The sequence below is a fragment of the Cupressus sempervirens genome, chromosome 10, assembly GCF_028749045.1.
Source record: "Cupressus sempervirens isolate cs-2001-9-10 chromosome 10, ASM2874904v1, whole genome shotgun sequence".
NCBI classification, from domain to species: domain Eukaryota; kingdom Viridiplantae; phylum Streptophyta; class Pinopsida; order Cupressales; family Cupressaceae; genus Cupressus; species Cupressus sempervirens.
In genome coordinates, this window is record NC_143127.1 from 24,742,416 (window position 1) to 24,768,513 (window position 26,098).

The following is a 26,098-nucleotide window of genomic DNA, read 5'->3' on the forward strand; positions in this document are numbered from 1 at the left end:
ATCCTGCAATCAAGAGAGATTAATAATAATTCATAGAATCAACCTATCATGAAGAGAAATATAGAGATCAATGCTAAAAGCATACGCTATTCCTAGTGATATAACAAAAATCATGATCAATGTTCAAAGGTATAATCATGTAATACTTGTCTCTTTGTAATCCAATTCTTAAACCTATTGATATAACAAAAATCATGATCAATGTTCACAGGTATAATCATCTAATACTTGTCTCATTGTAGTCTAATTTTCCTTGAAAAGATATCAACATGCACACAATTATGGATCATAATCTCTTTTAACAATATTGAACAATAAACGTATACCAACATTCATATGATGATCATAGCACTTGCTAAGCTGAATGTGGCCATAACATAGAGACTCATGAAAAACAAATTGCATATATATGTAACAACAACAAACAAAAGTTTGAATACGTAACACTTGATATATAGGAGTATAAATATATATCACCTAATTACACAGGAGGTCCTTTATCTTCCACATATTGAGCTTTCTGTCCGCATGAGCACAATAGAGAAAATTGCCGTGAATGCTTATGAACAAATCAAAAAATAGTGATAGAGACTCGAGAGAGGTGCTCCATATTGCAAATCAAAGATAATAATCTCTCTTGGAAACATCACATATAGTATGTGTGACCATTTTAGTGAAAACATTAAACGAAAATATTAGGGAACAAAGGCAAAGTCGGAGATGATGAGGACTAATTGTTTCATGTTTCCTTGTTCTTTCAGTTCCCAATTTCACTTACTTGAAGCTGATATTCTTTGAGCACCGCATCATTCTGTTCATCCCATGTGACCTTGATGGATAGAAGAAGGCCTTTGAGTCCAAGGATGCAAAGTTGTCTGAAATCAAAAGGATCATAGCGGATGAAAGCAAGAATATCAAGAGCCGCATCGTATTTTCTAGATGCAATGAGTGTTGTGTGTTCCAAATGGCCAACAATGATTGCCCATGAATTGCCATCAAAACCAGTTGCCTGTAGGGCATAATAATACAAATGATGCAATTAAAGATAACTAATTTGGGGTTGGGTAGTTAGGTAGTGAGGGGATGTGTTGGTTGATCTTCCTAACCAATCAACCACTATTTTAGAATATTGGAACATGAATGATGTACTTGTTATTTTTGGTAATCAATAAAATATATTGGATTCCCTCACCAACCTTGGTACATGTGATATTGGTAGGAAATGCTTTGTTATTAGTAGAATTGAATACATGCTTTATTGTTTTGGTTGATAACCATTCTTCATTTTGGTGTCATTGCCTAAGTTCGATCCTGGAGGTCATATAATGGAGTAATGGGCAGATTGTTTCTACCACGAATACAAGTAACAAATAGTGTCGAAGAAGAGGAGGAAATAACAAGGGAGGATTAGGTGACACGAGATCTAGAGGTAGCCTGGGAAGTCTCTCTCGACTAGTACGTGCAAAGGGAAGCCCGAGAGAGCAATTCCAAAAAGCACGTTACAGGACAAATTTTCAATACCATCTGTGATGTACGACCTTCTTGGACAAATTGCTTGGTTGTTGGCAAGGAACTTGGTATGTGTGGAGGAAGAAAGAGTTGAAGTACAAAGAGAGTGGGGAAGGCAACAAGTTCACCAACAATTGTCTTAAAGAAGTACATGAGAACTTTAGGAGCAAGAAATTCAAGGATAAACAAGCAATAGAATAATTCATGCCCGTACTTCCAAATAAGGACCCAAGGTGAGTATGAGAAGAAGAAACTGGGGGGGAACTGCCTTGCGGCGGTTCCTACAAAATAGGGAACAAGAAGAAAGACGCCACCACTTAAGAGAACTTGTTAGTCAATCCCAATATACAAATAAACTTGAAGAGAATTTAATTGAAAATACAATAAAGGGCATCACAAATTTGACAATCTTTGAAGAATGGGGAAGGAAGGAGGGGTGGATGGACCTCGAGACCTCAACACGTGGGGAACACCGTCATACTCAAGAGCAAAGCTCTAGTCACGGAGAGGAGGAATTAGGGGGAGAAGGAGAAGTCTTTAGACTAAGCACCCAAGAAACCCTCCCGATAGGAGGGAACACAGTTTCAACAGGAGGAAATAGTCGAATGAGTGGGAAAAGGATGGCCATAGAAAAGCAAAAACTTTTGAGATTCACAGGAGAAGGAACAAAAGACCCTGCAAGACATTGTAAAACCTGCATAACTATATGGCAGACGAATGGAGAAAATGAAACCGATGAATGGGTAAAGACATTTCCTGCCACTTTACGAGGGGGTTGGGGTATGGCTATTGATTCGCACACAAACTTGGAGGGTGGAAAGAAGCCACATGGAAGGATCTTTGCACAACCTTCGAGAAAGAATTTAGACTCTTATGGGATGATGATGAGAGACAAGGGAAAAAGAATCTGTAAGAGCATATAGTAGGAGGCTGAAGGACTTGATAGGGAAATTGGATAACGAACCCGTAGATGGGCTAAAGAAAAGGTGGTTTATTGAAGGGTTAACCTCGTCCCTACAGAGAAAAATGAAAATTGTCTCGCCATCATCATTTGTTGATGCGTGATGGATATAGAGAGTGAGAAAAACCTCTAAAGGAAGCAGGCACGAAAGCGAGAGTGAGAGTTTTGAAGAAAGTGGGGATGAATCTAAAACCATCCAAGCATTGCGAAAAGACATGATGAGGATGATAAAGGAAATAACAAGAAGCAAGGAGCAGAAAAGAGAAGAAAAATAACTATGGTGTACAGATTGTGAAAAGGAAGGACACATGAAGAACACTTGCCCTGGAAAGGCATTTTGTGACATGTGTCAAGTAGTGGGGCACACCATCAAGGATTACCCCTATAATTTGAAAGCACACAATGCCCAGGTATTTTTTACTCAAGGAGAAGCATCCACACCTCCCTCGATTCCTCCCATGCAACACAAACATGCAAGCATCACCTGGAGAATACCGAGACAATAGCAGGGGTAGTAACAACAATAGTCATAACAACACACCAAGGAGCCGAATTCAATATGACTCCAGGGGACGACCCATGATACAATGTAGGAGATGTAACGAATGGAGACACTTTGCCGGTGACTGTCGGAGTGGAGGACAAAATGGGGGGATGCTCTACAAATGGTGCAAACCGGGTAATCATGAGGATGCCAATTACCCCCAAATAGAAAACTGTGAACATGTTGGAGGTGGTAGAGCCAAAGGAGGAAGTATTAGCGATCACCCAGATGTAAGCTAGAAGACTCACATATCCGGATCTAGGTATGGAAAAGGAGAGGTTGGAAGAAGCCAAGAGGGAGATTTAAGATTTCATGGATAAGGAAGGAGAGGTAAGTCTCCTAAGCCTTCCTCCACCAAGTCCATCTTGGAAACTAACATCATGAAGCAAGTCCTGGAGACCACTATACCAGTAAAGATTGGGGATCTATTGGAGACCCTACCGCACTTAAGGGCGGTCATAGCATAGGAACCAAGACAAATGAGGAACCAATAAAGGAGGAAGTAAAAGCGGGGAAAGACAATAACTCTATATTTACTATAGGGATGGGAAGGACACCTACTATTCTCTGTTCTTTATCTCTTCAAATAGGTGTTGAGACAAAGGAAAACCAAATATTATAGGTTTATATAATAACTAATAACTATAGGAAGTTTTATGTTTCTCAAAAGACGTTCTGACAGACATCTAGAGTTGACAGCATAAACCCCTCTCCTTCTCTTTGGATATCCCACATGCACCTTTGAAACAAGTTATTTTGAAGAAGGGAGACCAATATCGAGGGTCAAGGAGCAAGTTTCAGGTTAAGTATAGAGACATCCTTATTAAATCTTAAACCCCAATTTTCTACAATATTATCAATATAGACATGTGTGTGTGTGTGTGTGATGTATAATTAATCAATTTCAATGTAGCTGTTGGCTATAGTAATTGATTTAATAAGCATTTAAGAGGTCAGTTGGGGTGTTATGTGACACATTGACACTTGTTTAAAAAGGTAAAGAAAAATTAAAAAAATGCTGTAGATTTGGCAATTAAGTGTAGTTATATAGTCTGTTTACGGATTCCTATCTAGTCAAACATAGTTTAAAGTTCAAAGATGTATTCAGTGACTTAGGAATGGTTGCATTAAAATTTGGCATGTTGAGATACAATCGATTGGGTTTAATATTTTTATATGAAGATTTTGTTTGATGACTGCACAAGGTCTGGTGATGAATGAATCAAAATTTTCCTGATTTTCATTCACATTATTTGCAAATCCATAAATTCTACATTTTTTTAAAAATAAGTTCTTGGTAAACTTTTTAACATGATCAGTGATGTTGACACAAGATGCTTGCTGGGTCCACGTGAAATACTTTTAACCTGGAGCTATGAACCAGTGAGGCCACAAATGAGGGACTTCATCCCATTTAATAAAGCTGAGGGCCAAACCCGTGAGCACATTGAATTGACGAAAGCACACGCCCATGATCACAATTGCCTAGCGGAGGTTTTGATGAAGTACGGCTTTGATACCACTGATGAAGTACTGTTCTGATACCACTAATGAAGGTACGCTCTGATACCACTGATGAAGGGCCGCACCACCCTTACCAACTCACAACCAAGAATGCAAGAATAAGGAAACAAAGAGATGACAAAATACTTCCCAAACAATTTTATTATACTTGACAATCCAATAGCAATTACAATAACATTTCTACAAGATCTCTCAAGATCCAATCCAAACCCAAGCTAGTCCAAATCCACACTCTGGTAGAAACCTCTAAGTTCTCAACTTGTGCTCGCAAGCCACCAAGCAACCTCCTTGTTTCTAAACCACAGTCACTAGCTCTTCTCCAACTTTATCCAAGATCCAAGTGTAAACTGCCTCACATTCGACGCTCTATCTACACTCACAACTCCACCACAATCCTGCTGTAAACTGCCTCACATTCGGCGCTCTGTCCACAGACTCAAGAAAACTCACTCTTCACTTCCTCCTTCTCTTTCACACCTTGAAGCCTTCCAAGCTTTCCAAGCTTCACCTTTCACAACTTCTACTTCCCGAGCTTCTCTTTCTCGAGCTTCCACTTCTCAAGCTTCCCCTTGAGCTTGATTAGAAATGCTCATATGCCTTGCTTAAATAGGCACTTACCACCCAATGCATGACTTATCCACAACCTTCTAGAATTCCTCCACAACCTTCTACAACTACCACAACTTTCTACAATATTCATAACTTTCTAGAATTCTACCCACACACCTCGATAAATGGAATGACAACCATTTTTATTTTTTATTTTTTCTGTTATGCCACCTATGCACCTCAAAAATAGAAATCCCCTTTTCCTTTCTTTTCTCCTTTTTTCCCCTTTTTATATTTTTTATTATTTCTCCTCTAATTTTCGTCACTTTCTCTCTCCTCCACAATTTTTTTTCTTTTTTTTCTTTCAATAATTTTCCCATGCAAGATGCTCCTGCATCAGGTTTGAACTTGGGTGGGGATAACAACACCACCACTTAACTAATATACTAGTGGTAAACCCCATAAATTCTACTTTGTTGGAAAGATATTCCGTTTGTGATTTTTTTTAACATTAGCATATTGAGAATTAAAAAATATGATGAAAGGATTTTGAATTAAAGCATCTTGTGCTATATAACTGACTAGTTAATGTGCAAGACGCAAATATTCCTGGTCTATTACAATCAGTCACAAGGGCAACATAAGTTCTAATTGTCTATCCATCAATGTGGTCTGAACATGACTTTCTTCTGTCAAAATAGTAACTATACTGGCCATTTATGAGCAATAACATACTTTGTAACCAATAATAGAACAGAACTCAGCAAAAATTGTGGGACAGTAGTCATTACTTCCAGTTGCTTGGATAAATACCACCTTAAATCTGTGGTATCTGTGTAATTTATTAAAGTTTCTTCGTTTTCCTTAAGCGAGATTATACAAAAATGTTTTTTAATAGTAAATATATTCATGATTTGGTCTGTGTCGTAGATAGAATATATTCCATTTGATAAGATTATTTCTTTAATTGTTTTTCTTTTGAAGTACTCTATTGTTGGGATGATTGTCTCTTCAATATTATAAACAATCTTTGCATTTTTATTGCACTCGTTACATGCCTAGTTTTGTGTATCTTGCACTCAGACTGCAATTATTGTGATGATATTGAGTGTTATGATCTGAATTGCAGTGACGAAGTTATTATGGACAACTAACTATTTAAAACCCTAATTCTCTTGATTTAATTATTATTCTTGAGCTTTCCGAGGTTTAATCATTATAATTGCAATGCTTTATAAGTTTCAGAGGTTTGATGATTCAAATAGCAAATTTTTCATACATTGACAGCACTGTAATTTATCATAATCATTAATATATGTGAACTGATATCTCTTGGCCATGACTTCTGTTATAGTAGATAATGCTATATTTGTGGAAGAATAATGTTTTCTGATTTTTAGTGGCTGTGAAACGATGAACCATATAAGACCAATCCCACTGTTGGATATTGGCTATAATGTCAAATAGACTGGAATAATTGGTTTTGCTTGATTGAAGCTGTGTAGTTTACAACTGTAAAATAACTTGTGAAATTTGTCAGCATGGCATTGCATGCTTTTGCCACCCTTATAGTTTCTGTCTGTTTCCTTGGATTTTCAGTGTGATTGTGGGCAGGGTATGTTATGCCCCTAATCCTATAATGTGTATTATTTGGCTTGTGGCTACCTTAACTTTTGAATAAGGTACACAAACATTATTATGCATTTAGGTCGTTTTAGCCTTTAGGAGCCATGTTTATGATTTAAGGTGGTCTATAGGTGGTATCCAAGGTGTAATATTGTATGTATAGGAGGTATAGGCTAGTTATTATCATGATGTCGTGTATTGAGTTATTATTCACTACTGTTGGAAGGTATTCCTTTGAAGTGGATTAGGAGGTTGCCCCCTCGAAGTATCATTTCATCAACTATTGCAACATATCTCCTATTATATTATCTTGTCCAAGTTATTTGATTACAAATGGCATTGAGAATTATCTTGGCACTATGAAGCTAAGGCTTGGAGGTTATTATGGAAATCACACATCTTCAAAAATTCATTCAAATTTGAAAGATATGCGAGTTCTTAATTAATCTCCAAAATTGATGAAAAAGCCGTGTGTTCATGGTGCCAAGAATATGCTCTGGTACATCTTGTAATGAAACAGCTTGCACAAGATGAATATAATACAAAATATGTTGCCAATGCTTGATCATAATATGCCACTTCAAGGGGCAACCTCCTAATCCAATTTGAGGGGAATGCCTCCCATAGTTCTCAATAATCAACATGATGATAATAACAAACCTATACCTCGTATATATGCCATGTTATACCACCTAGGCTAATTTAGATACTTAAATATGTCTCCTAGGATGACCTAAATACACATGATTATAATAATGGTTATGCGCCTTATTCAAGAGTTGATAACCACAAGACAGCGACTTATAAAACAAGACACACTATAGGGTTAGGCGCGTAGCAGGATACTGTGCAATTCAATAAATGGATTGATGTTTTTCCTTTTCATTTAAATGTGTAACTCTTTGGCTAATCTCCAATGTTTCCACGTTGTTACCCCTTCCTAATACTTGTAATTTTAATCGAGAAAAATGCACTTAAAAGAACCTATTTCTTGGGGTTGGAATAAGGAGCTTACTAAACCTAAAAGCTATTTTCATTTATAGATATTTGATTTGAAGAAATTATCTGCATAACCTGCAACAGGGTAAGAAAGATTAAAGGGGGTTGCACAAACTTCAGTGCATGTGATGAGCATGCCTGGAGCAAAAAGTTTTGGATGCTTATTTTTGTTCCATGGCACTCCTTTTCAATCCTCCTCTTTTGCTGCACAACAAATGTCTATGCTTCTACTTCCTCCTTTTTCCACTTTCTATCCCTAGGATAGTGATGATTTTTATTCCATTTTCATCAATAATGGGATTCTAGATATTCTTCTGCAAGTTAAGTTCTCTGAAACCAAGAAATCTTCATCACATATGGGCACCACAGATCTTCATATCTGTTGGAATTATTTCTCTTAAGTGAATCTAATCCACTACTATAACATCTTGTCCCTCCCTTTCTAATAAGCTACATTCCTCTTCGTTGCAGTCTTCAAACTCTTCCTCCTTGTATTTGGTTATCTTCAATACTTCCCCCTTCCTTGGGGTTGCACAACTCAACAGCTTCATTGCTCTCATCCTCTCTATCTTCGTCCCATTCATCCAATTATGTTCACTGTAACTCTTGGAAGATTGGATGTAGGTGTTGTCTTATCCACTAACAGTTATGCCAACCCTTCAAGGGATTTCAACTTTTCCTTGTTTTAATAATTCCACTTCCGAGCCAATCCTTGATCAAACGACTTCCTCTCTAAGAATGACTTTCAATTCTTATTATTATGTCTCATGCTGCTCCAACATCCACTACAAGTCTTTCAATGCATGCTCTAATTTATCATCGCTCTCCATGACAATACCATCTTAAGATACGCATTCTTCATCAACCCTCTTGACTTGCAAAGCTTAACTGCACGGTTAAAATTGTTGGATAAGCATTTTGCTGAGGCTAATTTACACCCTTGATAGAATACCTGAATGAGATGGAAATTATTGTGCTACAATTTTTGATCATTTGACGTAAGGTGCAAGGCATATTCAGCTAAGATTGTTCTTTTTCAAAAACCTCTGACAAGCATAACATTCAATTTTGTATAAAGAATACATAATCATTTAAAGTAATAAAGAGGTAGAGTGATCATGCTAGAAGAGACCCAAAAGGTGCCTTAGATTCCCTGTTGCAGAACTATTAATCTACGGTAGCTCTTCTTTAATTAAAAATTTTTCTTCTACAACTACTTTTGCTTTCTTGATGAAAAGCTAGGTAATGGCAAGAAACTTGGGATGGAAATTTAAAGAATGATTTCTAACTTATATTCTGTATTAATAGTTACAAACAAAGTTAACTGTAGCTTCGATAAGAATTATTCAACTTCACCAATAGACCAAGAGTCCATTGACAAACAACCATTTTTCTAACTTCCTCCTTTAAAACTCTTCTCCTCCTCAATTTAGTTAAAAACAATCATTTGTACACTCCCACTGTAGATAGTCCTTCAGAAATACTCCTTTCGATCATCCTCCCTTCCCCACTTTGAGTGTGTCCATGACAAGAGAGAAAAAATAAGATCAATTTCACCCTTCTGATAGTTATCACCATTATTCTCTCCACCTGTTGTTTAATGAGTTGAAATTTTTCGACTGCTCAAAAGACTACCGGTCTTCTTCCACATCACCGCAACACCTCTGGCTTTGTCGGTTAGACCACTTGGTCATGGATCATCTCCCGGGTCTTACCAAATCGATTTTATTCAACACGTTGGATATACGATTGGTGTGACAATAGATAAAACCCTAGGAATAGAAAGATACTATTGCACACAACACTCCTTGGTAAGTAGGAGATGATTTCCACAGCTAGTCAAATTGTGATGTGAATATCAGGATTTAACTGTGTGATTTTGAGTCAAGCTCGATGACCCATGTTTCATGAGTAGTGATTTAACATGAATCCATCTCTCATGACAATAAATGGAACACTTAGCACTCATTGGATCTAGGTGATGCTCACAGGGGTGAAGCCCCGGGACTTCCCGAGAGGTCACCCATCCCAGTACTACTCCAGCCTGAGCGCGCTTAACCACGGAGTTTCCTCCACAGTTAAACCCAAAGCTTGCAACCCCACCCCAGTTGCAAGCTTTGGGTTTAATTGTGGAGGAAACTCCGTGGTTAAGCGCGCTCAGGCTGGAGTAGTACTGGGATGGGTGACCTCTCGGGAAGTCCCGGGGCTTCACCCCTGTGAGCATCACCTAGATCCAATGAGTGCTAAGTGTTCCATTTATTGTCATGAGAGATGGATTCATGTTAAATCACTACTCATGAAACATGGGTCATCGAGTTTGACTCAAAATCACGCAGTTAAATCCTGATATTCACATCACAACTCTTCTTGGTGTTTAAATATTGGAAAATGTGGTTACAAAATAAATTTTAATAATATAAAACATTTGGTTATACACACGTTCACTAATCGAGGAGGAGCTTGGATATTGTAAACTAATTAGTGTTTCTGCGTTTAGTGGAATCTGTCAGAGGCCTCTTTGAGTACAAATGAATTCAAATTCACGAAAGCTTGAAGTACCTTCATTTATATTTATAAAATCATTTGCAGATCAAAATATGCTCTACTTTGGAGTCATTTATTAGATAGAGTGTATAGTAGGGGATTTCATCTTGCCAACTGAGTTGTGGCAAGGGATTTTACTTGATACGATTCTGACAAAACACAACTTCCACACAATTTGGATCCAGCAGCTGCATGGGTAATCAGGCGATGACATTGCGAGCTAAAATACCTTCGAAGGTGATGCCGGGGCCAAAAGCCAAAATCAGTCCCCATTCATTATCCTCCTCTTGAGCAGCCGCCTTCTTCAAGCTCCCCGCCCGCATGTTCTCCAGCACGTAAACAATCGTATTACTGCTGACATTCCCGTAGTCCGCCAGAGCCTGCCTGCTGCACTTGAGCTTCTCAGGAACCAACCCCAACTTCTTTTCCAACCGATTCAAAATAGCCGGCCCACCCGGGTGCACGGCCCAGAACAGATCATTATACTCCACATTGGCCAACCCGGTCTTGTTGATGAGCTTCTGGCAGAATCCTTCAATATTGTTCTCAATAATCTGAGGCAGGTCACGACCAAGCCTGAAGATGATACCCTCCTCTGTAAGCCTCCCATCTATGGTCTTATCAGTACCCGGTAACAACTGCTGCACGGCCCAGTCGAGCTCAAACGACGGCTTCTCTTGTGCAATTGGGTCCGTCCCCAATATCATGGCCGCGGCTCCGTCTCCGAATAGAGCGGCCCCAACCAGGTCATATGGTCTCTCTGGGTTGGGCGGGCGGAAACCCACCAAAGTGGTCTCTGTTGTGGCGAGCAGAACTCGGCTGCCCGGGTTGTTCTCGGCGAGGTCCTTCGCCACACGGAGACCGGTGACGCCACCGGAGCAGCCCATGAAGTAGACCGCCACGCGGCTCACGTCGGGGCGGAGGCCAAGGCCGCGGGCGAGAAAGAGGTCACCGCCCGGCATTCTTACCTCGCTCGATGAGACGTAAACTATGTGGGTTATGTCCGAGGCAGGGCGGCCCCACTCCTCTATGCATTTCTCGGAGGCTTCCACTGCCATGTCTGTGACTGCCTTGTTGGCGATCTCGAGCCTCTGTCGAACTGTTGCAGCCCCATCAACTGTGAGTTCTGGGTACTTCTCCAAGATCTCGTCCGACATTACCACGTACCTGTTCTTCACCGTAGTCGTCTTGCCTGTACAGTAGATTTCAAATAATTAGCCTATATACCCAACTGGGCGGAGTTTGACATTCTCATGAAAATATCATATTCAAATAAGGAAAAGGGGAATTGATTGTGTTACAGAGACGGTCGAGTTTCTCTCGCAGAGCAGGGTCGTTGCAGTTGGTGTTTTTGAAGTAGCCGTCAACGAGGAACTCTTGCATCACCAGCTGGTCCGGAAAAGCCTTGCCGAATGCCAAAGCTGTTGCAATGCCTGGCCTAGACTTGGGGTGAGCCTTGGAATTTGGGACTGATGAGCCGTTGCTTGCCATCCTGCCTTTGATGAATTCTGGTGATGAGCCGAAGAGTTTTCAAGAGCAGAAGATCGTCGAAGCAGCTGAGTTTGTATCGAGCTTGTGTTGGGTGGTGTGTATAAGTAGTCCTTTTGGAAAGGCGAGACCAGTGGTTCATCCATGCGCGGGTTATGGAGGGGGAACTCAGAGAGTAGCTATGAATTTGGTTGTCTGCGCATTGAGCGTGATCAATTGACAGATTGTTTGTTTGGTGTTTGGTTTCCACGCGAACGCTGTTGTGAGAATAAAGTGGTCGACATCATGATGTGCCGTGCCTCACATCGTCAGTGTGATCTCTTCTGGAAAAAAGATTTGAGCTGCTCTGGAAATACCGTTTCTCTTACTATGAATTGTATTTTGGCTCTGAATGCAGAGGTTGGTTTTGAAAAGACATAAATCAAGTTTACCGAAAACGACCATGTTGAGTGAGGATTACATAAATTTACCATGTGTACAAATCTAGGATGAAATTCTCCTACTCAGCCATTGTCACATTCTCCAAAATGTTCCTTATGTCACTTTGGTTCAAACTTATAGTTATAAAATTAATTTTGAGAATATTCACGCTTTAAACATTTAAATATCAAAATCTAGACTATATGTTAATGTGAATTTAATATCAAAATCTAGTCTAATATATGTTAACGTAAATTTAAGTGTTATGTTATTTATAAATTTAAAAAATTATGATGCATGTTGGCATGAGCTTATAGTACAATGGTAATTTGTGAGCCTCTTATATAGGAAATCTTGGATTTGAGTCTACTTAAACTTAACACATAATAGTAATAAATTAGAAGCATCATTGACTATTGATTATCTATTGTTTTGGCTCTTTGTTCATTACCATTAAAAAGTTCATGGGCATGAACATAGTAGAACAAACACTCTATCTAACAAGTTAAATGACAAGTAGGAGATAATTTCTTAGTAAGTCAAATTGTGATATTGCTATCAAGATTTAACTGTGTAATTTTGAGTCAAACTCATTGACCCATGTTTCATGAGTAGTGATTCAACATGAATCCATCTCTCATGAGAATAAATGGAACACTTAGCACTCATTGGATCTAGGTGATGCTCACAGGGGTGAAGCACTGAGACTTCCCGGGAGGTCACCCATCCCAGTACTACTCCAGCTTGAGCGTGCTTAACTACAGAGTTTCCTCCATGGTTAAACCCAAAGTTAAATGACATCTCAAAACCACTACATAATAAGAATTACACCAAGTTGAGGCAAGTCTCTCTTAGTTCAATCCTATAAGTCAAGCCGATTTATTTTCATATGCAAGGTTCATTCTATAGTTGTCAACCTCTATTTTGTAGACACAAATATGAATAAGAGGAACGCATAATCATAATCACAATGCATCTTGTAATGGTTAGTTGTTGCTTTGTTGTTCTTGACATCATGGTTCAAACTCATTTGTGACCTCCCCTTTTAATTTTAATATACTCGGAGAGTAGCGAGCCCACATTCAAGATCTTCCAAAGCTAAGGCTTTTGACAAAGTCTCCAAGCAATTTGATTCTTCGAGACATTATCATTCCATGGCCTTTTGATCACAGGTTTGTGACTCATCTAGCTTCAAGAAAATGGAAACATTTGATTTTTTTGTTGAAGTTTAATAACTATGAGAGAGAATATCTACCTGAGATGATATGTTGTCGTTTCTTGAGATTCATGTGTTGTTTTTATACAAAGATGTGTCATGCAAAGAGACACATGTTTGGTAATATGAGAAGGCATGCAACATGCAAAGAGATGTGTTTGGAAGTATGAAAAGATATGCAACATGCGAAGAAATGTGTGTTTGGAAATATGAACTCACATTTGGAAAATGAAAAGAATTTTGACTATGAATAAAGAGTCTCTCAATTCAAGATATATATGATTGCTTTGTGTGATGAGTGTAGTATTTGGTTCGACGAGTTGTACTCAAACCTCTAGTATTTAATAAAAAATATAAGTATATTTTGTTGTGGGTGGGTTTTTTCCCTCAAGTTGGAGGGCTTTCCCAAGATAAATTGTCATGTCTTTTTATGTCTTAGTGTTATTTATTTATTTAGTAATTGTTTATAAGAAAAACATTATCATGGTATCAAAGTAGGTTAGATAACAACAAATAAAAGGAGTTCCTCTTGTTCATTAGTTTGTGTACCTATTACAGATTGCAATGAGTATTTTGTAAGCAATTTGTATGAAATTGTAGCTTAGAGATCATATTTACCTTAAATGATTGCTAAGAATTCTCAAAGATTCTTTTACTTTGTTGGATTGTAAAAATTAAGTTGGGTGGTTATTTCATGTTCTTTTTTATATATCTTGTTTGTGAGTTGCTTCTTTAGCAACCAAGATATTCTCTGCCTCGTTTTGTTCAAGTCTCGATATTTAACTCTTGTCATGTTTGGTTGAAGTTTTAATTGTTCATTGTCCATCAAAGACATGTTGTTAACCTTTATTATGGTCTTGTTGTATTTTGTTGTGCTCAGACTATCTGCGTCGTGCTCTCTATGAGGGCTATGGTTGTGTGGTGAAATCTTTGTATTTGCCTCTTTCACTGTCAATGATGCCTTGTCTTGTATCTTTATTTGTTTGGCCTTCTTTGATAAAGTTTCTTTGTTGCTATTGTGGGTGCATACAAAGAAGCATGATCGACTCTTGGCATTCTATGGTTGCTTGGATTATTGTAACGATTTATACATCTTAGTTACGCAATGTGTGTAGAGATAAATTGAAATGGAGATTGTATTGGCTTCTTCATCATTATCGGGGGTTATTTTTGTGGCATTCACTATGGAGCTAGAGGCTCAAGTGACTCAATAGGAGGCTCTCTTGCTCAAGGGGCTTAGTATCGACTAGAGGGTGTAAAAAGATAAGTGTTTTATGATTATACTTTTGAATATTTAGCATGAATTCTATGTAGTTAATTCATACAATAACATAGAGAATAGTGAATCATGAATGCTTCTAGTATTTACTAGTCCCTCTAAAATGTTTTCTGAATGGATTGAGAAGCATAAAGATGATATTGCATTTAGAGGGAGTTAAATTTTGAGAATTTAAGTAAACCTAACAAAGGGATAAAGCAAAGATAGAAAATATTTATTACATAAAAGAAAAGCTTAATGAGCTAAAGAAGGATTTCTTTAGGCTCATTAAGATTCAAAGGAAGTTTATGTGGTAGATAAAGAGTGTCAAGTCATTTGCAAAGGATCAACAACTTCATGTACTAGTGTGATGACAAAAGATTCTTGTTTGGTCAAGAATTGAAGTCTTATGTAATTTATTATGGTAATTTAGTTATGAGAATTCAACCCCCTGATGAGAGGGATTCTCAACATTCAGTTGTTCTTATTATGTAATATAATGAGTTCTTCTCTATTAAAGAGAAGTTTAAAGTGTGATCTCATGTTAATGATTTTCTTCTCTGTGAACAAGGATTTTGAAGTATAATCCCTTGTGAATGAGTTCTTATCGAAGAAGGAGAAGGTCGAGGTGCAATTCCTTATTAATGAGTTTTGTGCGAGAGAAGTTTGAGATGAAAGCCCCTTGCTAAAGAGTTCTTCTTTGTGAGCTAAGTTTGAGGTGAAATCCCTTGCTTCGTCTTTGGTAGTAGCTATGATGGATACATCCTTTGGAAGTAGCCATCGTGAATTCAATGCTAAGATGACGATTCTATGTTGCAAAAATCTGTTCTATTATGAGATTTTTGTAACTGATGTTTTTTTGTAGCTTCTTATGTTTGTTATAATAGGTATGACAAGGCATAAGTGTTGACATAAGTGATTGTTGATTGTAGTGATGAGATGTTACAACATTTGATAGTTATTGGATCAATTATTGTGTTGTCATTGATGTCAACTTGATGGTTGACTATTTATCAAGAAGCTAAATTTTATAATGTGCAAGTGACAATTCAAGTGCACAATTGATTTGTGTGATAAGTTATAATGTGTAATGGGTATGTGGCACTTTGAGATATCTCTAGTTGTATATGCAATTTTATGTATTGTACATAAGTATTTAGAAATTTATGATTGAAGTGAGACCTTGCAATTGGGTAAATCAATTTATGACATATAGTGAATGATTTGATTGGTTAATTAAATCTATGATTTTTCAAGAGATGAAATTTTGGTTTTATGATGTTTACTCAGTTGTTAAATCTTGGTTAGAGTTGTGTATGATTTGGTTTACATGAAGACATGTTTTGGATTGATTGAGGATAATTTAGGAAGGACAATGAAGAACAAGTTGAATGTTTGTGTTTGATCTTGAACTTGTAACATGTAGGCCATTTTTGGTAGATCTTTTACGATGATAAGATGGTTGATGATGTGGCAATAATGTGGAACAAATAGTTTTGATGGATTGGTTATACATTGGTAGTTGCGATGGAATTTCTTGGAAGTATGAATGTTCATTGGTAAAAGTGATATTGATAGATGTTCTTTGTTGGATCAATGTGTGATTCAAAAGGATGATCAAGTGGTACTAGATGATGATAGATTATGATTTGGTAATACAGTTTTGTTAAGCTATGGTTGATTTCAAGTGTAACACATTTAGGTTAAGTTGGTCGATGACCTAATGGTGAGATGTATATTTATATAGTAGAATGTTATTTTTGCAAGTGTGACAATGGATAGTGAGATTGTAAAGGGTTGTGCAATCAAGTTGGCAGCTAAATTTCTACAAGCAGATGCAGATGGTGAACTGAATGGGATTTGCATGAGCTATATGAAGTGTTAATCCTAGATCACTTCTTATTTAATCCTAACAAGTTCTCAATTTTAAAGCTTCTAACAAGGTCACTTTTAATAGGGTGAGCAAAATCTTAATAGGTGTGAAGTTAATTCCTTTAATGGGGTGGCTCATTTAGAGAATCAGTTATATAATCAAAACAAATTTTATTTACCTTATTAATTCTCAAACATGTGATCAACATAAACAACCATAAGAAGATAACCATACACAATAACACCATGTATGTTAACTAGGGAAATCCTTTATTAGAGGAAAAACCCCAGTGGGGATGGTACTTGTTAACCAAAAGTGCCCTCCGGCCAGAAAATCAATTTCAAATAATAATCCTTTGAACAGTCACCTAGGGTTTGTATGAAAAAATATAACATTGGCTATATCCTTTATTTCATGTCATGTCTTAGAACATTTCAAGTTGCGACCATGCGATTCATGTGTTTGTGGGCAGTTAAGTGCTAACTAAAGTCAGAATGGTGGAGGCACGATTGCTTTATGTTCACATTGTTGCAAAGTTAGTAGGCTTAACTAAGGTCAGGGTAACAAAAGCACGCTTTGCTTTGTTTTCGCCAGGTCACAAGATTATATTAACATGTTATGGCTTAAGTTGCGACAATGTGAAAAGGACAAGCCTTTAGTGTTTTAAAGATACATCTCACACTGTTAGATCTTTCAGATCTACAACCAGTTAAGAGGAGGCTAAGATTTGAGTTGTGATCAATCGATTGTCTTGTGTTTCGCTTGATTGCAAGGATAAAAGGTGAACCTGGGGTCAAGGTGGCAAACACACAATTACCTTGTGTTCACTTGGTCACAAGGATAAGAAGTGAGCCTCGGGTTAAGGTGGTGACAATGTAGATGTGGTGAGGATCTCAGTCTTCACAGGGCTGCGGTGATTAATAGAAAATGCTAAAGGCGGGTTGCAAAGCAACGATAATCAATGAGTTAGAGTTTCGAAAGTAGGAACTATTATTAAGGAAAGGTGGTGGCGAGGTTGCGATCATGGGTGGTGAAAAATAAGATATAAAATTGAATACTACCAGAATGGTAAAATGGTAAGAGATGTTTGCTCCACATGTCAAGGCTTGATGGATAACTCTAGTTGACCAAATAACATGGTTGATTTGGCAAGTTCATGGCAGTGGAAGTAGTTCCTTGATGATGAATCCAATCTTTCTAATCTCCTATAACCACTTTCATCATTCCCTAGGCCTGATAAATGCGAAGATACACTCCACCGCTGCCTGTGATCCATTCTTTTAGACAGAAGTTAATAATCGTTGTTCCTGACCTCTCAGAGCTTTGTTTGGTGAGGAAGTGATCTTCTTGCGTATGGATTTGTGTTGTGATCAGATCTTTTTCAATTTTGCAGTGATTATTCTCTGTAGATTTGATTGTAGTAGTTGAATTTTATCTTAGAATGGAAGTTATCTAAGTTATGTTGCACTATAAAGGCAAATGTTGTACTCTTTCTTAGGGTCAGATCTTCTCTATTTATCTAGCATTGCCTTGGCATGCTACTGTAAATTCCTTCTTTGCCTTTGAATTATATGACATCATGTCTTATCTCTTTCACCCGTCGATGTACTATACAAGCTTTGTTTGCCTCTCTTCGAATTGATCCTTACAAGCAATAAAGAGGCACGAGAATACATTAGCATCATGGAACAAGGCCCCAAAAGTCCATCAACAATATAAATAACTAGCCTTGGAAGTGTGTTGTGGATCCAAGATATCATATTATGTCACTATCAAAAATGCGGGAAGTGATAACACAAAGTGTTAACTTGCCTATGTACACATGTAGAATTGACCCACATGGAAAAGATCAGATCTGCCTCAAAAAGTGGTGGACTATTGATGAAGACATTTCATTTGTGGCTCAAATCCTGCAAAAATCTCCTTATGAAGAAACTTTAAAATCTATCGATTTCCACATTTCCCAGTGGATGGTGGAAGAAACAATAAAACATTTTGGTATTTTGTTGGCTGCCAAAAATGACCCCTAGGAAAAATTGAAATAGGTTAACCTTTTGCCACTATCGAGTCACTTGATAAACCATAACAAGAACACTTCACTGAGAACCCCAAATTAGAATACTAAGTCGTTTGGAGAAAGAACACCGAGACAAAAAACCAAGCCACTTGGTTAAATGTATACCAAGGCAAAATCAAGTATCTTAGTGAACCAACACGAAATGTTAACCGCAAATCTAACATGTTAACCCACCATAAAGAATCCAACCCATTGAAGATCTCTCATATCAATTATTTGTGATGGGTTGAATGGGGGCAAAAATAGCCAACAGTTCCTAGTAGAGCTAGTGGTAAATCCCTTAACTGGGTGACTCATAACATAGTTTTCTCTTAACCAGACATCATTGTAAGCTCTCAAATGGGCCAAGCCTTCAACAAGGCACATTTTAGAAGAGTGCAAAAGATTTGTGGGTATTAATTCCCATCATGGCTTTTCCTTTTGACCAAGGGTTTCCATGATAGTAAGATTAGTGTCATGGGGTTACTTATATGGATTCTTTTATTAGTTGTCTTACAAGTTTACATTGAATGCATGGATACGTGTTAGATTTGATATTCACTAATCATTTTTGTGAAGTTGTGGTTAAAGTTTGAATTTATTGAATAACTAATTCACACCCCCCCCCACCCCCATGCATTTCAAAAATCTAGGACCTTGGGTTTCTTAACAATTGGCATTATAGTTTTGGTCCTCTTTGTGAAAAGCCTAACACCTTGAGGAAAAATCAAGATGATGAACAATGAAGGACCTGAATTTTCCAAGTAGAAGCTTTTTGTTTGGTGTGATGGACCACAATACTAGACACATGTGGAGAACAAGTATACAAGACCAAATTGGACACTAAGTGTTGATCAATTGAAGGCAGAGACAAAAAGCATACAAACCTCGAATGCAATTGTAAATACCTTATCTAAATATGATTTTGTTTATATTCGTGAGATTAATAATGCACATAATGTTTGGGTTCAACCCAAGTTAGTTTATGGTGGAGACGTTCATGTTTAAAAAGCTTGAGTTGAAATATTGAAAGGTAAATATGATGACATAATGACGGTTGGAGATGAAAATTTTGCTCAATATGCTCATAGGTTGAAAAAGGTAGTTGTTACAATCATAATGTCGGCAGAATTATGGATTGTGAAATTGTGGTGAGTAAAATGTTGAGAACCTTAATGTCTATTTATGTTATTAGATTTTTGCAATTCATGAATTAAGAACTTTTTGAGAAAGTTTCCATTGACGGACTAATAGGTAAGCTTACTACTTTTGAGATGAACAACTATGACAATAGTATTCCCAAGGTTGAAGCTTCCTTAAAAGCCTCCTTTTTATTGAATCTAGGAAGTAAAGGTAAGGAAATTGCTAGTCTCAATGATTTTGATTCATTCCTTGATGAAGAAAGGAATCAAGATGAATTTGAAGCTCTTCTTGCAAAATATTACCTAGAGGTATTAGTATGTATAAGGGAAGATTACCATTGGTATGTTTCAAATGCTATGTTATGTTGTAGTTAATGATGAAGAGATTGATGATGATGAATCTAATGAAAATGATGGAGAGGAAGTTTCCTTTGTTGCATTCAAGAAGAAATTATAGATGGTGAGAAAAATCTTGTTTCATATATGGATCACAATCATGAATGGGTTATTGATTATGGTTGCTCTCATCACATGACTAAGATAGAAGCAAGTTCATCAAGCTTGAAGAGTTTGATGGTGGTACTGTGACATTTGGCAACAATACTCCTTGTAAGGTGAAAGGTAAATGATCCATTTCTTTGAACATGGTAAGAATAATGTTGATGATGTATAATTTTTTGAAGGTCTTAGAATTTTCTCAATGTTGGTGAATTGAATGATAGCATATAACATCTAGAGATCAAGGGAGGTGTATGTAGGATTCTAGGAAGCTCGATAGATTTGATTGTTACAGAGAGATAAACAAAATATAACTTATTCCATAATTGTTTATTTGAAAAGGTTGACGATAGTTAATTATGGCATTGAAGATGTCTCTATGTAAACTTTGACAGTTTGATAAAGAAACAAGACTAATGCAGTTAAAGGACTGCCTACTTTAGTGAGACTAAACAATGTTATGTGCAAGGAACGCCAACTGGTAAGTTGATTAGTAAAATTCATGTAATTATTGATTTTCCTATTTTTTACGTTATGATGTATACATCTCTTTGGTCTAGTTCTTATTATTTGTACATAGTTGCTATGTGGCTAGGAAATAAATAAGCCATAATCTACGTCGGGTACATATTCCAATCTCAAAAAATATAGCTAACTAAAGACATACACGGTGACCATTAATTCTTTTTAGAGTTGGCATGCATATGTCATCCTCAAGAGTTCTCAAACGCAGTATCACCCATTTTAACACTCATTCCTTTCCTATTAAGTTTACAACGAACTATTACTCTTGCCTACAATTGTCAAAAGACTTTTAAGCTCAATTTCAAAAGCATGTTTTCAAGCTAAAATATATATTTCATTTGACTTCCAATATAATTCCATAGTTGTAGGCAAAGTGGTTTTGGTTCACCTCATATTTTAAAAAAATCAAGCATTGAAACTTCACTTACTGAATGTAGGTGAAGAATAAAATTTCCAACTTTAAGATCAATAGACAAAAGTAGCAACTACAGGAAAATTGGTTTAGTTAGTAGAATGTTGAGGCAAGTCACTTGTGATGGTTTTAATGGTGCTTTTTAAACTCGATCTGACTTTGAATAGTATTCTTCTTTTCAAACAAGTGCCACATAGTGGCCTATATTTGCCTTAAGTTATAATAGTTTAATTATTTGTATAATAGTAAAGTTAAAAAATGATAATATTTAATATAATTTTATTAATATTTTAATATTTGATTAAATTTTAACATTTTTAGATGGTACTTTTAATTTTTAATTTAGAAAGATTAAATAACCATTATTATATTTCAAATATTTACATTTTTTTTATTAAATATAAGGAGTTCAAAATTACAAAAAGGAATCGTAGAGTATCAAAACATAATCACAAGAGGCCTAGCTTGAATTTAAATAATATATTTAGTAATAAAAAAATTATAATTAAAAATAATTTCTAATTAGTCACATAAATGTCATCCTACTATTATAACTAACTAAGTTGTATCTTAGAATATCAATATTTTATTTAAATTATAAAAAACATTATATAAATATTACACATTAAAAATATAATCATGAGAAATACCAAGTTAAAATTTAGAAATTTTGATCATTTTTACAATATTTTAACCTAATAATAAAATAGTTAAGAAAACCATATTATGCATAAAATATTTTTGCATAATAAAATATTAATACTCTTTCACAACAAATATAATAGTATTAAGTATTATAAAAGATAAACTGTAGAATTATTTGTCTTTGAAAAATCTTAACTTAATAACAAAATATTTTAACCTTTTCATTTATTTATGTATACACTACTTAATAGTCCTCTTCTTAGTTAGTGGAGTAGTGCTTCCTAAAAATCTCATCCTATAAGAGTCCAAATATATGAATTAATGAATGCAAGTAATTAAGTTTTACAAATTAAAAATCTCACAAATAAAGAAAAATACTTACATCTAATTAGTTGAAATAGAAAAGATAAATTAGGTGATTTCTTATTATTTGAAATTATAACTAAATATATCTATTTATGATAAATATTTAGAAAGATATTTTTGCAACTTAGAAATTGATTAGAAGTATTTTTTAAATAAAAAATAGAATTTTAATTGAATGAAATTAAAAAAATAAAAATTATCAATTACAATTATAAGATGTGATTAAATAAATAATATTTATTTTAAATTGAGATGTAATGAAAAAATAATTAGTTTTTCAAATTTCTAACTTTGATAATATCTCACATAATGGACTTGTAATTGTATAAGAATCACATTGTAATAAAATATTTATCCAAATTGAAAACTTAAAAAGCTGTACATATAGATTCATATAAGAATATAATTTTACATCAAAATAGAAAATATTAGATTTGGGTTAATTGAAATTATTTTTTAATGAATAAATAACTTTAAAGAGGTGTGAAATGATGCAATAACAAAGTAACTAGTATTAATGCTTCTACTCTCTCTCTCTATCATTTCTATATATTGAAATGATTCAAAGTTCTATGTATGTGAGCATATTGGAACTACAGCCTTTATAAAAGAACAAATTTAAACTTAAAACAAATAGTCAACTCTTGTGTGATGTTTACAGCAAAGATGGCCCAACTGCATGCACGTCCCAGCCGCCTAGTAACACAAGCGAGTTTTGAAATGGCTAAACAAACAATCTGCCAATTGATCACATTCAATGCACGCACAACCAAATCCATAGCTACTCGCTGAGTTCCTCCTCCACAACTCGCGCATGGATGAACCACTACTCTCACCTTTCGATACGGGCTACTTAAACCCACCACCCGACACAGCTGGACACACAGTCGGCTGCTTCGAGAGTCCTGCTTTTGAAAACTCTTGGGCAGAATGGCAAGCAACGGCTCATCGGTCCTAGATTCAAAGCCCCACCCCAAGTCAAGGCCGGGCATTGCAACAGCTCTGGCATTCGGCAAGGCTTTCCCTGACCAGCTGGTGATGCAAGAGTTCCTCGTCGACGGCTACTTCAAGAACACCAACTGCAACGACCCTGCTCTGCGCGAGAAGCTCGACCGTCTCTGTAACACAATCAATTCCCCTTTTCCTTATTTGAATATGTTATTTTCATGAGAATGTCAAATTCCACCCAGTTGGGTAAGTAGGCTAATTATCTGACGTCTACTGTGCAGGCAAGACGACCACGGTGAAGAACAGGTACGTGGTAATGTCGGACGAGATCCTGGAGAAGTACCCGGAACTCACAGTCGAAGGCGCTGCAACAGTTCGACAGAGGCTCGAGATCTCCAACAAGGCGGTCACAGACATGGCAGTGGAAGCCTCCGAGAAATGCATAGAGGAGTGGGGCCGCCCTGCCTCGGACATAACCCACATAGTTTACGTCTCATCAAGCGAGGTCCGAATGCCGGGGGGTGACCTCTTCCTCGCCCGCGGCCTTGGCCTCCGCCCCGACGTGAGCCGCGTTGCGGTCTACTTCATGGGCTGCTCCGGTGGCGTCACCGGTCTCCGTGTGGCGAAGGACCTCGCCGAGAACAACCCGGGCAGCCGAGTTCTGCTCGCCACAACAGAGACCACTCTGGTGGGTTTCCGCCCGCCCAACCCAGAGAGACCATATGACCTGGTTGGGGCCGCTCTGTTCGGAGACGGAGCTGCGGCCATGATATTGGGGACGGACCCCATTGCGCAAGAGAAGCCGTCGTTTGAGCTCGACTGGGCCATGCAGCAGTTGTTGCCGGGTACTGATAAGACCATAGATGGGAGGCTTACAGAGGAGGGTATCATCTTCAGGCTTGGGCGTGACCTGCCTCAGATTATTGAGAACAATATTGAGGAGTTCTGCCAGAAGCTCATCAACAAGACCGGGTTGGCCAATGTGGAGTATAATGATCTGTTCTGGGCCGTGCACCCGGGCGGACCGGCCATTCTGAACCGGTTGGAGAAGAAGTTGGGGCTGGTTCCTGAGAAGCTCAAGTGCAGCAGGCAGGCTCTGGCGGACTACGGGAACGTGAGCAGTAATACGATTGTTTACGTGCTGGAGAACATGCGGGCGGGGAGCTTGAAGAAGGCGGCTGCTCAAGAGGAGGATAGTGAATGGGGACTCATTTTGGCTTTTGGCCCCGGCATCACCTTCGAAGGCATTTTAGCTCGCAATGTCATGGCCTGATTATCCGTGCAGCTGCTTGATCCAAATTGTGTGGAAGCTGTTGTGTTTTGTTAGACTCGTATCAAGTAAAATCCCTTGCCACAGCTTAGTTGGCAAGATGAAGTTCCCTATCCCTGCTATACACTGTATCTAATAAATGACTCCAATGTAGAGCGTATTTTAATCTGCAAATGCTTTTATAAATATAAATGAAGGTGCTTCAAAGTTTAGTGAATTTGACTTCGTTTGAATAAAAGAGGCATTTGACAGTTTCCACCAAACGCAGAAACACTACTTAGTTTACATTATGCAAGCTCTTCCTCGATTACTGAACGTGTCTACAACCAAATGTTTTATATTATTAAAATTTATTTTGTAATCACATTTTCCAATATTTACACACCAAGAATAGTGTTGTGCGCAACAGAAAAAAGTTTTTATCTAAGAAGTGTGCCCGTGGAATAGTAGTCTCTGGCTACTCCCAGGGTCTTGTCTGTTATTACACGAATCGTGTATCCAACTTGTTGAATAAAATCGATTTGGTAAGACCCCGAAAAAAATCCATGGCAAAGTTGTTAAAGTAAATTAATTAATTTTCCATTAGTATAGTCCGAGAGATGTTTCCAAAACAAGCATTTAACATGCCATCCAAATAAGAAGTTTCAAGATAATGTCCAGAACTGTCCATAGCCACCTGCAGTCGTATTTTTTAACTACTCTCATTAATAATACACCAAACAACAGTCTAGATATTTCTGTTCATTTATTACAATTGCTGTTATAAATAGAATGCATGAGCCTGATGTTTTCAGTGCTCAAGTTTGGAGCAATCTTCTCTATGTTTCATTTCTATGTTCTTTTTCATGGTATCAGAGCCATGATTGAAAGTCTGTGATCAGTGTGGAATCTTGCTTTGAAAAATGCTGGTTGATTAGAAGTGTAAAGAAAAGAGATTGTGTTAAGGAAAATCGTTGCGAGAAGGCTGCCCCCCATTACAAAGTTGCATTGGAGATTAGTGAATACCAATCTGCACTGTGAGCTGAGGGAGAATTAAACGAATCAAGGGAAGTGCTGAAGGTATGTTTAATTTCAGCTAAACATGTTTTTTGATGAATAGATATGTGTGTTGGTGCAGTTGGAGAATAGTTTGACGTATGAAATATTGGAGGAATAAGTTGTTGTTTGAGGCAAAATTTTACTATTTGCTAAGCTTCTATATTTTGCTGAGATTTTTAACACAGTTTGAGTGTCGCATGCTTTTGTTATTTTACTAATATTTTGAGATACTATATGCGGTTGAGACTATTTCTTTTGAAGATACAAATTGTGTGTGTTTAATGGTTGTTTGGTGATATAGTAATCAAGTACATTTGAAAGGTATTATTATAAAGAGCACTTTGAAAGATTTGTGTGGGAAGTTGAAAGTGGTAATTTTGGAAGTCTTTGTTTTGATAGGTTCTTAAGAAGGCCAATATCAAGGCATTGTCTTTGCTAGATGCTTGATGCTTATGTGATTGCGTGCATGTGTGTTGGTAATTGATTGGAAATTTAACTATGGCTAGTGAGATGTCTAATCTTGTGGTTAGTGAAAAATTGGATGGTTCAAATTATGCTAATTGAAAATGTGAGATGGAATTAATTTTACAAATGAAAGATTTATGGGAAGTAGTCACAAAAGAACCTAAGGATCAAGATGAACTTAAGAAATGGAATAAAAAGGATATGAATGTAGGTGCTACACTT

The 26,098-nt window shown here is 37.0% G+C and overlaps 3 protein-coding genes across 5 annotated transcripts in view; 2 read left to right on the top strand and 1 right to left on the bottom strand.

Annotated features, from left to right (window-relative positions):
• The window catches only part of LOC149532382 (Thioredoxin superfamily protein), a 47,086-nt gene extending 24,132 nt beyond the window's left edge, over positions 1–22,954 (top strand). Inside the window, exon 3 of one of the 3 annotated variants that reach the window (XM_089807840.1) lies at positions 22,817–22,954. In XM_089807840.1, coding sequence (XP_089663966.1) covers positions 22,817–22,855 — 39 coding nt within the window. In that variant the 3' untranslated portion in view covers positions 22,856–22,954. Of the gene's footprint in view, positions 1–4,348; positions 6,001–15,209; positions 15,700–22,816 lie in introns of those variants that run through there. The other 2 variants (XM_089807842.1, XM_089807841.1) reach the window with 2 other exon arrangements.
• LOC149532383 (type III polyketide synthase B-like) lies at positions 10,252–11,822 on the bottom strand. Its single transcript, XM_089807837.1, has 2 exons — positions 11,558–11,822; positions 10,252–11,448 (listed from the first exon to the last, which is right to left on the bottom strand). Exons 1-2 carry the CDS (start codon positions 11,745–11,747, stop codon positions 10,457–10,459), a joined length of 1,182 nt encoding a protein of 393 aa, XP_089663963.1. The 5' UTR covers positions 11,748–11,822; the 3' UTR covers positions 10,252–10,456.
• A 131-nt stretch (positions 22,955–23,085) lies between the features above and the next one.
• Positions 23,086–24,590, top strand: LOC149532384 (type III polyketide synthase B-like). Its single transcript, XM_089807838.1, has 2 exons — positions 23,086–23,275; positions 23,385–24,590. The coding sequence occupies exons 1-2, from the start codon at positions 23,086–23,088 to the stop codon at positions 24,374–24,376; spliced, it is 1,182 nt and encodes a 393-aa protein (XP_089663964.1). The 3' UTR covers positions 24,377–24,590.
• Positions 24,591–26,098: the final 1,508 nt, after the last annotated feature.